This window comes from Chaetura pelagica, unplaced genomic scaffold, assembly GCF_000747805.2.
Source record: "Chaetura pelagica isolate M959 unplaced genomic scaffold, ChaPel_1.0 scaffold397, whole genome shotgun sequence".
Taxonomy (NCBI): domain Eukaryota; kingdom Metazoa; phylum Chordata; class Aves; order Apodiformes; family Apodidae; genus Chaetura; species Chaetura pelagica.
The window spans coordinates 1,092-13,318 of record NW_009953851.1 but is presented as its reverse complement, the minus strand read 5'-3'; the positions used below and the strand labels follow the sequence as shown (position 1 = coordinate 13,318).

The window sequence follows — 12,227 nt, the reverse complement described above, 5'->3', positions numbered from 1 at the left end:
CCCCTGCAGCTTTGCAGGCAGCAGGGAACCCTTTCCCACCGCTTACCTGAAGCCCCAAACCCCACAGAGCTACTTTCCCTTGGACACCTACGTGCCCAGGGCAGCCGGAACCAGCACCGTGGGCTCCCCACCCGCCGAGCCTGCAGCTCTTCCCAGGGATGCTGACCCACCACGGCCACCCGGCTGCTTGACAAGCCCTGGTTTTGCCTTCAGCCCCGGTGACGGGGCCGCGTTTGGTGCCTCCTCGGTGAGCACGGAGCCAGAGAGCCCCCGGCAGCCACCGAGACACAGCAGTGCCTTCCAGCCCCTCTGCACCCCTGAGCAGCTGGCTGGGGGCTCCAGTGGGCTGGCACCCAAAGGAGAAAGGGGCTGGGTGGAAGCCAGGCAGGGGGAGCAGGAACCCCCTTACCTGGGGAGGAGTAGGGCGAGCTCAGCCCCCCAGGAGACCCACCACGGGGGTCCCCCAGCTCCCAGAAGTGCCTGCAAGGTCAAGGACTCAGCCAAGAAGCTTGTTGTCCCTTCTCCAGCCACCCTTCCCCCGGGGGAGCTGAAGGACCCCAGGGATGGTGAGGTGTCTCCTTCCTCCCCACCCATGCCAGTGATCAACTATGTCTTCAGCCTGGCTCCCTACCGACACTACCTGGAGAGGACTGAGGCCTCAGCCCAGGTCCCCTTCCCCAGGGACCCCCCACCCCGACCCACGGGGGGCAGCCGGGAGCCCACGGCCCTTGGGGACATCTCGGCCACGGCCAGTGACACGATGCAGAGCCGAGAGGAAAGGTGTCATGGAGAAGCTGAAAAGCCAGAGCCCCAAGACACGGGGTCTCAAGAGAGCAGCCCCGGGGGGGTGGGGAGTGAGGAGCTGGTCCTCGAGGCTGTTGTGCTGGACCTCAGCTTGAAGAAGAGCCTGGAGAAATCTGGGGAGAGCCAGGGAGTGACCAGCCCTGGGGAGGCAATGCCAGCCTGGCATGGGATGGATGGACAGGAGAAGGAGGATGGAGAGAAGAAGGATGGAGAGAAGGAGGATGGAGAGGAGAAGGAGGATGGAGAGGAGAAGAAGGATGGAGAGGAGAAGAAGGATGGAGAGGAGAAGAAGGAGGATACAGAGAGGAAGAAGGAGGATGCAGAGGGGAAGGTGGTGGGCGAGGGGGCTGAGCCCCACTCTCCCCCCTTGCTGCTGGAGATCAAGAGCACCTTCCAGAGCTCGGCCACCTTCATGTTCAAGAAGTTCAAGATCCGCCGCTCCCTCCCGCCCAGCAACGTGCCCCCCAGGGAGGCCAGAGCCCCCCAGCTCAGACCCCGAGCCGTGCCACGGGTTGCCCTGGCCCCACAGCAGCCCCTTCTGCCCCAAGCCCCCCGTGCTGCAGGGAATGAGAGGGCCTGGCCCGTGGGGCTGAGCGTGGCCCCTGCAGCACAGGGCTCTGCTGGGCACTTCACCACCCTGCACACCTCCCTGTGCCACCTCCTCTCCTGCTCCGTGTCCCAGTCCTCCCCCCAGCTCCTGCGGGAGTGGCTGAAGAGGGCAGAGCCTGCGGAGGAGCTGGGAGAGGCGCCCAAATTGCCCCTCAAACCCAAGAACAGCTCCAGGAGCCCTGAACCCCAGAAAGCCACCAAAGGCAAGGAGATCTGGCTGGCTTTCCAAGACGTGGCCTCTCTCCTCACCAACCTGCTGTCTCAGCTGGAGACCTTCATGTTCTCTCGCCAGTGTCCTTTCCCCCACGTGTTTCGTGCAGGGGCCATCTTCATCCCCATCCACGTGGTGAAGGAGAAGCTCTTCCCCAAGCTCCCCGGGGCCTCCGTGGACCAAGTGCTGCAGGAGCACAAAGTGGAGCTGCGTCCCACCACCCTCTCGGAGGAGAGGCACCTGAGGGACCTGGAGCTGAAGAGCTGCACCTCACGCATGCTGAAGCTCCTGGCACTCAAGCAGCTCCGTGACATCTACCCCGACCTGCTGACCCTCCACTGGCACAGCTCCATCAGGCAGCAACTTGGTAGGTACCCCAGCATCAACCCAGGGATTGATGGAGGTCCCTGGGTCTCTGCCAAGGAAGTTCCAGCAGCATCTGCCTCCTGGATGTTGGTGTTTGGTGGGAGCATCTGTTGCTTTTGTGGTCCCTCTGCAGCCTGGTCCTGCCAAGGCTGCTGCAGAGCAGGACATTCAGCTTTTCTCTGGGGGTTGCAGAGGGAGGAAGCTTGAGCTGGGGGTGGTGGTGAAGCCAGGGGGTCGGTCCCTACCTGCCTGGGTGACAAAAATCAGCCTGGTGGCTTTGAAGAGGTGGCTGTCACCTCCAGGCCACCTTTCCCCCTCCAAGGGCAGCTGGGGAAGAGGCAGCAGGCTGGGTCTGCCACCCATGACAGCCCCATCCTACCAGTGACAGTCCCACCTCCCTCCCACCCCCCTGTGTCCCTTTCCTGCTGCTTGAAACCACTGCCCACAACTTCATGTCTTGCAGGTCCCAGCGCCCAGGCTGCCCAGCAGCTCCCCAAGTAGGTAACTCTCCCTGTGCCAGCCTGGAGTTGTCTCTGTGTGTGGTTACCTGGAGGTCCATGTCTGGATGTGCATCTGCCTGGGGGGCTTGGGCTGGAGAGGAGCACACGACTGGGACCTGCTGGGCTGGGCTGGGCTGGGCTGGGCTGGAGGGGGGATGATTTGGGATGGGAAGGTGGAGATCCCACCATCCCTGACCCCTCTGTCCTCTCCCAGCTAGGCCTGGCGTGGAGGAACTGAGAGCTGCTGGCAAAGCACGGGTAGCACCAAGGGAGAGGAGGACCTGAGGGATGTGTCCAGGGCACCAGGGCAGCTGCCAACCCGTGGGGACAGGAAAGGGAAGGTCCCCCCTTGTCCCCAGAGCGGGGTCCCCTCCGGTGGCGATGCCGGTGTGGATCTGGGAGATGTTGAGCTCCTTCCTGCACCCCAGGATGGGGACAGGTCCTCCTGGGATGCTGGTGAAGATGCCACGTGGTGGCCACACGCCCCAGAGATGTTCCATGGCCACCAGCAGGGACGGCCAAGGTGGTTCCCTGGCATCCAGTGGAGATGGGCTGGATCTCATCCTGGAGCTTCATGCATCATCTTCTAGTGCCTTTCCCACATCCATCCGTGGTGGGGCAGGACTGGGAGGGAATGACTGGAGTCCCAGCAGGGCTGGAAGGCTGGAAGAGCCTTCCTACCCACAAGAGGAGCATGGAAATGGCCACACCACCGTCTCCAGCCTTGGGGAAGGGCTGGTTACTGCACAGATCATCTCCCACCTCCTGCCCTCCCTCCTCCAACTCACCTCTCCTGCTTCATACCTGTCCTTCCCAATAAACATCCCTGGCTCCTGGCTTTTCATCTTCATGCCCAACCTTCATTGTCAAGGGAATCACAGCTTCTGTAGTTCCCAGGACTGATGTTTTTTCTTGTTTTAAATGAAGACATTTTAAAAATGTTACCAACTGACCTTTATAAGGAGCTGCTGCCTTCAGGTTTTCTGGGTTGATTTTTAAAAAAACATAGTAATTTATACTTCTTTTTTGTAATTTAAACTCCTGGTTTGACTCTGCTGGACCACAGGGGTGGGAGCTTTGCAATTCGGCCCGAGGGTTTCAGTCCAGAAAGAGCCTCCAAGAAGGATTTCAAGACTGTTCCAGAAAAACCAAACCACTTGACCCAACACAGATTGTCCCAGAGGAGAACCTGGGAGGTGCAGGTTTGGGGATAACACCTTTGGAGAGTGACAACACCGTGGTGACCTGAGGAGCAGGAGAGGAGAACAAGGCAGGGAGACCTTGGAAGGAGAGATCATCACCCTCCTGGTGGGCACTGAGGGGGTGGTGGGGATCCCAGGAGGGATCCCAAGGATGGACAGATGGATTCACTGTCACCAGCTCTGCAACACTGACAGGCAGCAGAGGCCTTACAAACTCAACACTCAGGTTGATGGAGGGTGTGGAGGAACAAAGAGGATTTTCTTATGCTTTATTTTCTAGTTCACTACAGGAAATATTTATTTTAGACTTAAGAAAAATTGAGAAGAGAAAAAAAACAAGAAAAATACCCAACAACAACCCTACTCAAACTACCACAGACTTGGGTTTTTTTTTCCTGTGGTGGTTCCTGCAGGTGCCTTTCTGGTTTTCTACTGGGATGTACTGGCCATGTGAGGGGATGGGAAGGGATGGGGACTCTGGTTCTTGCTCTCCTTTGTCACCCTGGGTCTGTGCATTGTGTTGTGAAGCAGTATTTGTCATCAGGGGGGCATTTTATATATATATAAATATATATATATATAAAATCTCTTGAGGTTCCAGGGAAGCCAGTTCCTTCACTTTATTTAATGTTTTGTAAGAATCTTGGGGTTTTAAGAGGTGCCTGGCCTGATTAAAAGGGTTTGGCTCATTTTCAACTGTGCTTTGGTCTCTGCTTGGTCACCTTCTGGGGATGGGGAGGGTCCCAACTCAACGCCCAACATCTCCCTGGTTGGAGCAACACATCCTCTGCCTGGTTCCCAAAGCCCAAATCTCCTGGTTTTCAGCCCAAATTATTGGAGCCAGGCATGGGAACAGCCCAGCCATGACCCCCTCCCAGGGAAGAGGGTGTTTTGGGGAGTATCTGGGGTGTCGGGGGTTGAATAATCCACCTGGAGAAACAACCTGCCCTGCAAGGGCTTCCTGGGGAGCAGAGGGAAGGCAGCAAGGGAGGAGCTTCACCTGGGGGAGTGCTAATTAGTTGAGGGTGTTAATGAGGAGCAGCTGGGATGGGGCTTGGGAGGTGGGATAAAAAGCTGGGGCTGGGGGGGAGGAGGAGGTTTGGGGTTCTCTTCTCTTGGGGTGCTGCCAGGTAAGGGGGTGCTGGGATTGAGCTGGGGTCGTCCCTGTTGGGGTCACCTGGGGGCTTGGGGACAGGGCCTGGGGCTGTGTCTGTGTCTGTGCTCCAGCTCTGCCCCAGGAGCTCTCCAGGAGGTGCTGAGGCTTGGCCCAAGCTTGGGGGTGGTGGTGGGAGGGTTTGGGGGCCCCCAAGTTAAGTCTCCTTCTGTTCCTTCTCCACCAGGTTCCCCCCCATGACCTCTCCCGGGTGGAGCCCAAGGCTGGGGCCACCAGACCCCATGGATGTCACTGCCTTGCAGCCCAAAGCCACCCTCTGTGGCCAGAGGGAAGGGGCTCTGGGTCCTGCTGCTCCCGTGGCCACCAGGCTGTGGTGCAAAGCCTTCCTGGTGCTGACCATCTGCTTGGCCACCCCTGCTCTGCTGTGGGACCCCCTGGGCTCCCTGCCTCCTCCCCAAGCTCAGCTGAGCCCACCAGCCTCTGGGCAAGGGGCAGGTGACAATCTGGTGGCAACAGGTGGGGACCCACTCCCCAGAGAGGAGGAGCAGCAGCATGGGAGGACACTGAGGGGCTCTGCAGGCATCTCAGGCTGCTTCCTGGGGCTGGAAGGAGATGTGTCCCATGGTACAGATGGCAAGGAAGGGAGCTTGGGGACACCGACTGTAGCCACCACCCAGCTGGTCTCACCTTCTGAAGGTGTCCCATCTGATGTCCCAGCACGTGCAGGCTCTCCCTCCCAGAGCCACAGCACAGCAGACCAACCTGGAGGTGACCTGGCCCTGGGGACATCCCCTGGCCAGCACACCATGCTCAGCAGAGCTGTGACAGCAGCCTGGGGTGACATCAGCATGTCTGCTTCTGAGCCATCTGCAGCCAGTGGCTTCTCTGCTTTTTTTGGGACACCAGGGCCACGATGAGGAGCCACAATGGGCAGGAGGAAGAGGTGAGACCAAGCCCTGGCCCACCCGACCTGGGGGCAATTGGGGACCACACTGCTGCTTCTCCTCCCCTGGTGCCCCTTCCAGGGCTGCCCTCAGCTCTGCCATCAGAAAGGACATCCAGCTCCACCAGAATCCATCCTGGCACCATCTGGGTACCCTCTGCTGTGACACTCGAGATGCTCTGGGACACACCACCTGGTGGCCTCTCCCTGCAGGACAAAGCTGCTCTGCTGCTGGAAGCCCCAGGGAATGGGTCTGGACTTCTGGCTGCTGCCTTGGCATCACCTCCCACTGCTGCCTTGCCCCGTGGTGTCCACCACCCACCAGTGGCACCTCCCTTCCTTCCCACGAAGGAGTCTGGGGGTCCTGCTGTCACCCTGGAGAAGCTAAGTCACCCATCTTCCCTCCCTGCACAGCAGACCCTGCTGACTCCCACCAAAGCCCACCCTCTCCCTGCTTGGACAGGAGCTCCCAGTGCTGCAGGTGCCCAGGCTGGGGTGAGCTCTGCAGCCCCTGATGCCACCCCAGAGCCTGGAGCCACCAAAGCCCCCTCTGAGGCTGGAGCTGCTAGGGTGGCTTCCCTCTCTCCAAGACCTGCAGGTGTGACACACACCTTCCCCCTGGGGTCACCTGCCCAGAAGCCACCTCTGCACCCAGACCCCACCTCAGGGCACTGCCAGGCTGTGATGGGGGCAGGAGCAGATGGGCACAGTGAGCCCAGGGCAGCTCCAGCAGGTCCCACCACTGCTCCAGCAGGACCTCCAGGGCCCAGCCAGCCCAGCCCAACTCTGGAGCATCAATCTGAGGCTGTGCACCACACCAGCACCACAGCTGGGCCATCTCCATCCCACCTGCTGCCTTCTACTGGTGCTGCCAGCCCCACACTCAACTCATGGACCCCAACTGCACCAGCAGCAGGGGTGCCTGGTGCTCCCTCCAGCTCTGGTCCCCCTGGCACCTCCCAGCTCCCTGCTGCAGCCAAAGAGCATCTCCCTGAGGCTGCAGGAGAGGCCTTCACCCCAGCTGAGCTGGTGCCCATGGTGAAGCCCCCTGAGATCTCCTCTCCCCTGCACGTGCTGCCCCTGCAGTTCCGGCTCTTGGGTCTTCCTTACACCCATGCCCTGAGCAGAAGGTCTTCAAGGAGCTACCAGGAGCTGGAGGGAGAAGTGAGGCTGCTGGTGAGTGCAGGAGCTTGGTTGGTGGAGATGTTGGCACTTCTGGGTGCAAGGAGGGGCAGGGGAGAAGCTGCAGCAGCAGCAAACCTTGAGGAGCCTGCAGGCTGCATCAGCCCTGGCTTGGTCCATCACCCACCTGGGCATGGAGGGGACCAGGACATCCCTGGAAGAGCTTTGCTGGAGCTGGACTTGGGGATGCTTGGGTTGGGGTGGGACTGGACTCACCTCTGGCAAGGAGCAGGGCCATGGGGATGGTGCTGGGGTGTTCCCTCCTGGGGCCCAGAGGTCTTCTTCATGTGGGGGACTCAGCAGAACCTTCTCATGTAGTAGCTGGTTCTTTCTTCCAGCTAAACCAGATGCTGTCCACCTATGAGACCTTCCTGCAGGCAGATGTCCTTGAGTTTCTGTGAGTACCCAGCTCTGCTCTGGGGCAACTGGTGGAGAGGGGTGGGCTGGGCTTGGAGGGGAGGACTTGCCCAGTAAAATGCTCCAGAAGAAGCAGGTGGGTCTTGTGAGGGATGATGCTCCTTCCCCAGGGTCACCACCCCTGGTTGAGAGGGTCTGAAGATCCAGACAAAGCCACCTGAGACCCCTCTGTGGTTGGGAGGTTGCTGTGGGGCTGCTGGGGCTCTAAAGCTGCTCCCACAGGGAGGTGGTTGCCCAGCATCTCCTCTCCCTCCCAGGAAGGGCTCGGTGGTGGTGAGAGGACAAGCTGTGTTCCAGGGGGATCTCCCTGCTCCCACCAACTCCCACCTCATCCGGACACTTGTCACCAAGGCCAGCAGAGGAAGGAGCATCTTCAGCTGGAGACTGGAGCCCCAGTCTGTCCAGTCTGGTGGTAAGCCATGGAGACCTCCAGCAGCAGAGCTGCTGCTGCCAAGTGTCCTCCCTAGACATCTAGGAGGCCAAAACCTGCCCAGTTTGGACTTCAGGCTTCACCTTCACTTCTCCTGACACACACAAAATCCTCTGGTGCTAAGGTTGCTGCAGGCCATGTCCACAGCAGCTGGACCTGTGTGCTCCAGTGCTCTCCTTGACCTGCTCCTGAGAGGTGGTAGATCCCAAGCCCTTCCCACCACAAAAGGGACAGGTCTTCACCCTTCCTTAGCTGCCCTGCTGGCTTCTGCTCTCCCTGTGTGGCAGCTCAAGGCTGGCTGATGTCCCAGGGAAGCTGGAGGAGAAGGTCTGAGCATAATTGTCTTCTGCACTCTTCTAGGCTTCAGCCTGGAGAACCTGGACCCAGAGAAGCTGTCCATCTCTCTCTCTGTCTTCCAGCTTGGGAGGAGCAGGATGGACATCCTGGAGAGTCTGATCAGTGAGGTATGGCCAGGCTTGGTGGATCTTCTGGGAGCTTGGCCTGTGAGGACAACAGGCCCAGGCTGGCTGCAAGGTGGGACAGCCCCTGGTGGGCAGGGTGTGAGCTGTTGTCTCCTCTTCCTCCAGGTGACTCTGTCTCTCAGTGGCCTCTACCATGTGAGGAACTTCACCATCACCCAGCTCAGGTATGGGATGCAATTCCCCTTTTCCTAAAGCTCTTCTTGAAGGTATCTCCCCTGCTTCTTGTCTGCTCAGCACCCAATGAGCCCTGGTAGCTCCTCTCCTGGGCTGAGTGGAAACAAGACCAGCAAGGATGTGCTTGGTGAGCCTGGTCCCAGCTCCTGCCTTGCCTAGAGCTCTTCTCTCCCCTTAGGAACACCAGTGGGTTCCTGGAGGTCACTGGAGACCTCTACCTGGACACAATTGTCCATGCTGATGTTGCAGAGGTTCTCCAAGCCCTGACAGCTCTTGCAGCCTGCTCTGTGGACCTGACCTCCCTCTGGGTGGAGGGTAAGGACAGTCCCTGGGGGTGGCAGGGGCGGCTGCCAGCTCTGCTCCCCTCACCCCCCTGTCCTGCCCCTCCAGGAGCCAGACCTCACCTGCAGGTTTACCCCGTCTCCTTCCTGGTCACCAACAGACCCTTCAGCCAGGACCTTCTGGATCCAGCTGCTGCAGAGCAGCAGGAACTCACCAGAGACCTTGGTGATGCGGTAGGTGGGAGCAGGCTGAGGTCCCCCCAGGTGCTGAGGACCACCAGAGGGAGAGGGGGCTGCTTTGGGGTTGTCCAAACCAGAGCCCCTCAGCTCGAGGGCTGTGGCTGGTACCTGCTGAAGGTCAGCACTGAGGCCTTGGGGTGTTTTCTCTCTGCTGATGGGGCTTCAGGCCACCACAAAATGCAGGCAGAGACCTGCAGGAGGGGCAGGACCCTGTGTCCTTGCTGGCCTGGCTGTCCCAGGTCCCTTGTGGCTGTGGAAGTGGTGGGTGAAACACCCTGATGGCTGAGCCAAACCTCTCTTCCAGGTGGCAAGAGCCCTGAAGGACCAGAGGAGCTTCCTGCAAGTGGTGATCAGAGGGTTCCTGTGAGTGGGAGCAGAGGGTCTGCATGGGCAGGAGGGAGGGGTGTCTGGATCCAGGCAGGTTTCCCTGCAGACATCACCCACCACGTGGCTGTGGGTGACAGCTGGGGCTGGAGCTCTTCCCAAACTTTCCACAGGCCTGGCTCCTTGATCTGCCACGGGGATGTGGTCTTCCAGCACCCTGCTCCCACCAGCCTGGAGGTTTTGGAGGCCCTTGTGCTCTCACTGGGGCCAAGTAAAGCTTTGGCTGGCTCAGACTTTGAAGTGGACCCATATTCTCTTGCTGTGGGAGGTAAGTTTCCCTTTGGGGTGTGGGAAGAGGAGCTTCACCAGCTCCAGACCTGCAGTGGGAACAGAGTTGATCCACAACCAGTTGGCTCCAGCTCTCTTATGGAAAACCATAGTGAGATGTCTTGGCTGGTGAAGTGACCACCTTAGGGTGGCTGGTCTGAAAGCAGAATTCCAGCACTAAATGTGGCCTTGGGGACCCAGAGCTGGGGAGATGCTGCAGGATGGCCCAGGACAGGAGGGAAGGGTTGTCTGGCAAGGGTGTCAATAGAGGTGATTGTGTCCTCTGTACCCCCTGCAGGGTCCCAAAGGAGGGGTGGGGGGGTGGCTGGGGAAGAGCCCCCGTGTCCTGCAGCCTGTCCTCACTGCTGTGCCCTCCTGCAGGGGACACCTTGGAGCCCCCCCAGCCCCAACCAGGCTTTCCAGAGTATGGGGTGGCCATCCTGGTCCTGGGTGGCTTCTGCCTCATCACTGCTCCCCTGGTCTTGCTGCTGGTAAGGGTGATGTCTGTGTCTGTCTGCTGTGGACCAGGCTGGGACAAAGCAGCCCCAGGTCTGGCTGCAGCCTCCACCTTCTCCTCCCTAGTGTCTGAGGACCAAGAGGCTCAGCCGGTGGGATGTGACAGTTCTCTGGGACAGAAGAGACCCTGAAGCAGGGACCCAGACCTTGGAGATGGAAAACAGAGGGTTCTGGACATCTGCTGAGCAGGCAAGTGGTTGGGTGTTGTGCCTTGGAGGTAGAGCTTGGAAAGCAGAGCTGGGGGGGGGGTGTGTGTTTCTGTAGGTCACAGGGCCCTGGTGATGGTTCTGGGCCAGGGTGGGAGTTGGAAGAACCCCTTGGAGGGGTTTTTGGGGGGAAGGAGACCTCCCCCCTGCCCTTGCTGGAGGTGGGCACAGTGACTTCTCTCCCCCCCCAGGGCCCTGAGGATGATCCCATGAGCTGGCAAAGTGACTCTGCATGATGGGAGAAGATGCAGCTGATGGAGCAGAGCCCAAAGAGGGGTTGGGGGTTGAGGGGGGTGGGAGGCTGAGAAGCTGCAGCCACCCCTGGAGCAGGACCTGGGCTCAGAGGGGTGGAGGAAGGAGCAACTTTGTATGTTGAACTTGAAATAAACTGTTTCTAGACTTGTTGAACCCAGCTGTGAACAGGCCCTGTTTTGTTTTGGTTTTTTTTTTGGGGGGGGGATGCTAAATGGTCAAGGAAATACAGCCCTGGGAGGGGTGGAATTGCTGAGAGGAGAGAAGTGGGAATGTTGGGATTCATGGAATGAATCTTAGAATTCATTTGATGACCAGGCAAACTGATGCTGTTCTGGTGGAACTGGAGATGAGCTCTGGGGCCTGAACCCCTCAGCCTTTTACCCCCCCAGAATAACATCAAACCAAGGAGATCATCACTCAGAATCACTTTAGCTGAGGGTCAAAGGGAGGAACCAACACCTCACTTGGAGAAATGGGCCAGTTAAAGAATGATCCTGCTGAGAAGTGAGTGATGATGAACCCCCCCCCCTCTCCTGCCAGAAGCAGGAAGTTCTTTTGAGAGGGAGGAACCTGCTGCACCCCCAACCTTCCCAGCACATCTAGGGCCACAGATTTCTCCAGAAGGGACTTAACTTCTCTCTGGGCTCTCACCTACCCCCAGCACCTGCCTGCAGAGTAAGAAGTGGAACCCAAACCCTGCCCAGCTGTGAAAAAGGAAGAGATTCTGCAGCATCTCTAGAAATGCTGGTTTTCTAGAAGTGACTCAGCTTGGCAGGAAGCAAGGGGGGGTGTCTGTGGTGTGGAGATGCTGCCAAACCCAGAGGGAACCCCAAAAATGGGCTGGGCTGCTAGAATTCCTGGACCTAAACAACTAAATGAATAATGAAAGAGAAGCTGAGGGGGAGAATTCCCCAGGTCCCTGTGGGCTGAACAGGCTGGGGCAGTTTGGGGCTGTAGGGATGATGGAGCAGGGGGGTCTGGCCTTGAACCCCCCAGGCTCCCCAGGACCATCCCCACACAACACCCCCCCCCAGGGAACTGTGAGAAACATTTGTGAAGCCAATGAAGAGACTCAAACTGATCCTTCAGTGAAGCACAGTTTATTTACACTCGTGCAAGAATGGGTGACCTAAAGCAGCAGCCCCACCTGCTCCTAAGGTGAGTAACTCTTTAATATTCCCTGTTCCCAGGTTCCTGGTTCCCCCCTGGCTGGGTAGCCCAGGGTTCACAGCCCATTTGCTGCTTCCAATGGGAAGGTTCCCACCCCTGTTGACACATTCCATCCTAACATTTGACCTTTATAAGGTTTAATCCTGACCTTTCCTGCCCCCTTGGCTGCCTTCCCAATCACCAACATGACCTGCACCCACTGCCCTGAGGAGCAGGACAGAAGTGACCTTGTTGGGTCTGATCTTGGCCATCAATCCTGCTCCATGTTGGGATCCCCCCCCAGTTCAGCCCCAATTTCTGGGCCCCTCAACCACCCCAGGTGTCCTGGGAACGTGCAGATCTCTCACTTCTCCCTTCAACTATTATAGACACCCTAGTGTGAGGAAGATACAGAAACTTGGGGATGAGGAAACAACCCAACATGTCATGTCTAACAGAACTGGAGGGGGGGGAGGAGGCTGGAGCCAGGGCGGG

General features: G+C 58.8%; 1 protein-coding gene across 1 annotated transcript in view; it reads left to right on the top strand.

The window, feature by feature from the left end:
• The window catches only part of LOC104391983 (chromosome unknown open reading frame, human C15orf39), a gene marked incomplete at its 3' end in the record, with an annotated part of 10,946 nt that extends 849 nt beyond the window's left edge, over window positions 1–10,097 (top strand). The window contains exons 2-11 of the mRNA XM_010001336.1: window positions 68–952; window positions 1,184–1,991; window positions 6,726–6,925; window positions 8,198–8,242; window positions 8,366–8,424; window positions 8,613–8,749; window positions 8,825–8,949; window positions 9,260–9,318; window positions 9,453–9,607; window positions 9,988–10,097. Of these exons, the coding sequence (XP_009999638.1) occupies window positions 68–952; window positions 1,184–1,991; window positions 6,726–6,925; window positions 8,198–8,242; window positions 8,366–8,424; window positions 8,613–8,749; window positions 8,825–8,949; window positions 9,260–9,318; window positions 9,453–9,607; window positions 9,988–10,097 (2,583 nt within the window). The remainder of the gene's footprint in view (window positions 1–67; window positions 953–1,183; window positions 1,992–6,725; window positions 6,926–8,197; window positions 8,243–8,365; window positions 8,425–8,612; window positions 8,750–8,824; window positions 8,950–9,259; window positions 9,319–9,452; window positions 9,608–9,987) is intronic.
• Between the last annotated feature and the right edge of the window lie 2,130 nt (window positions 10,098–12,227).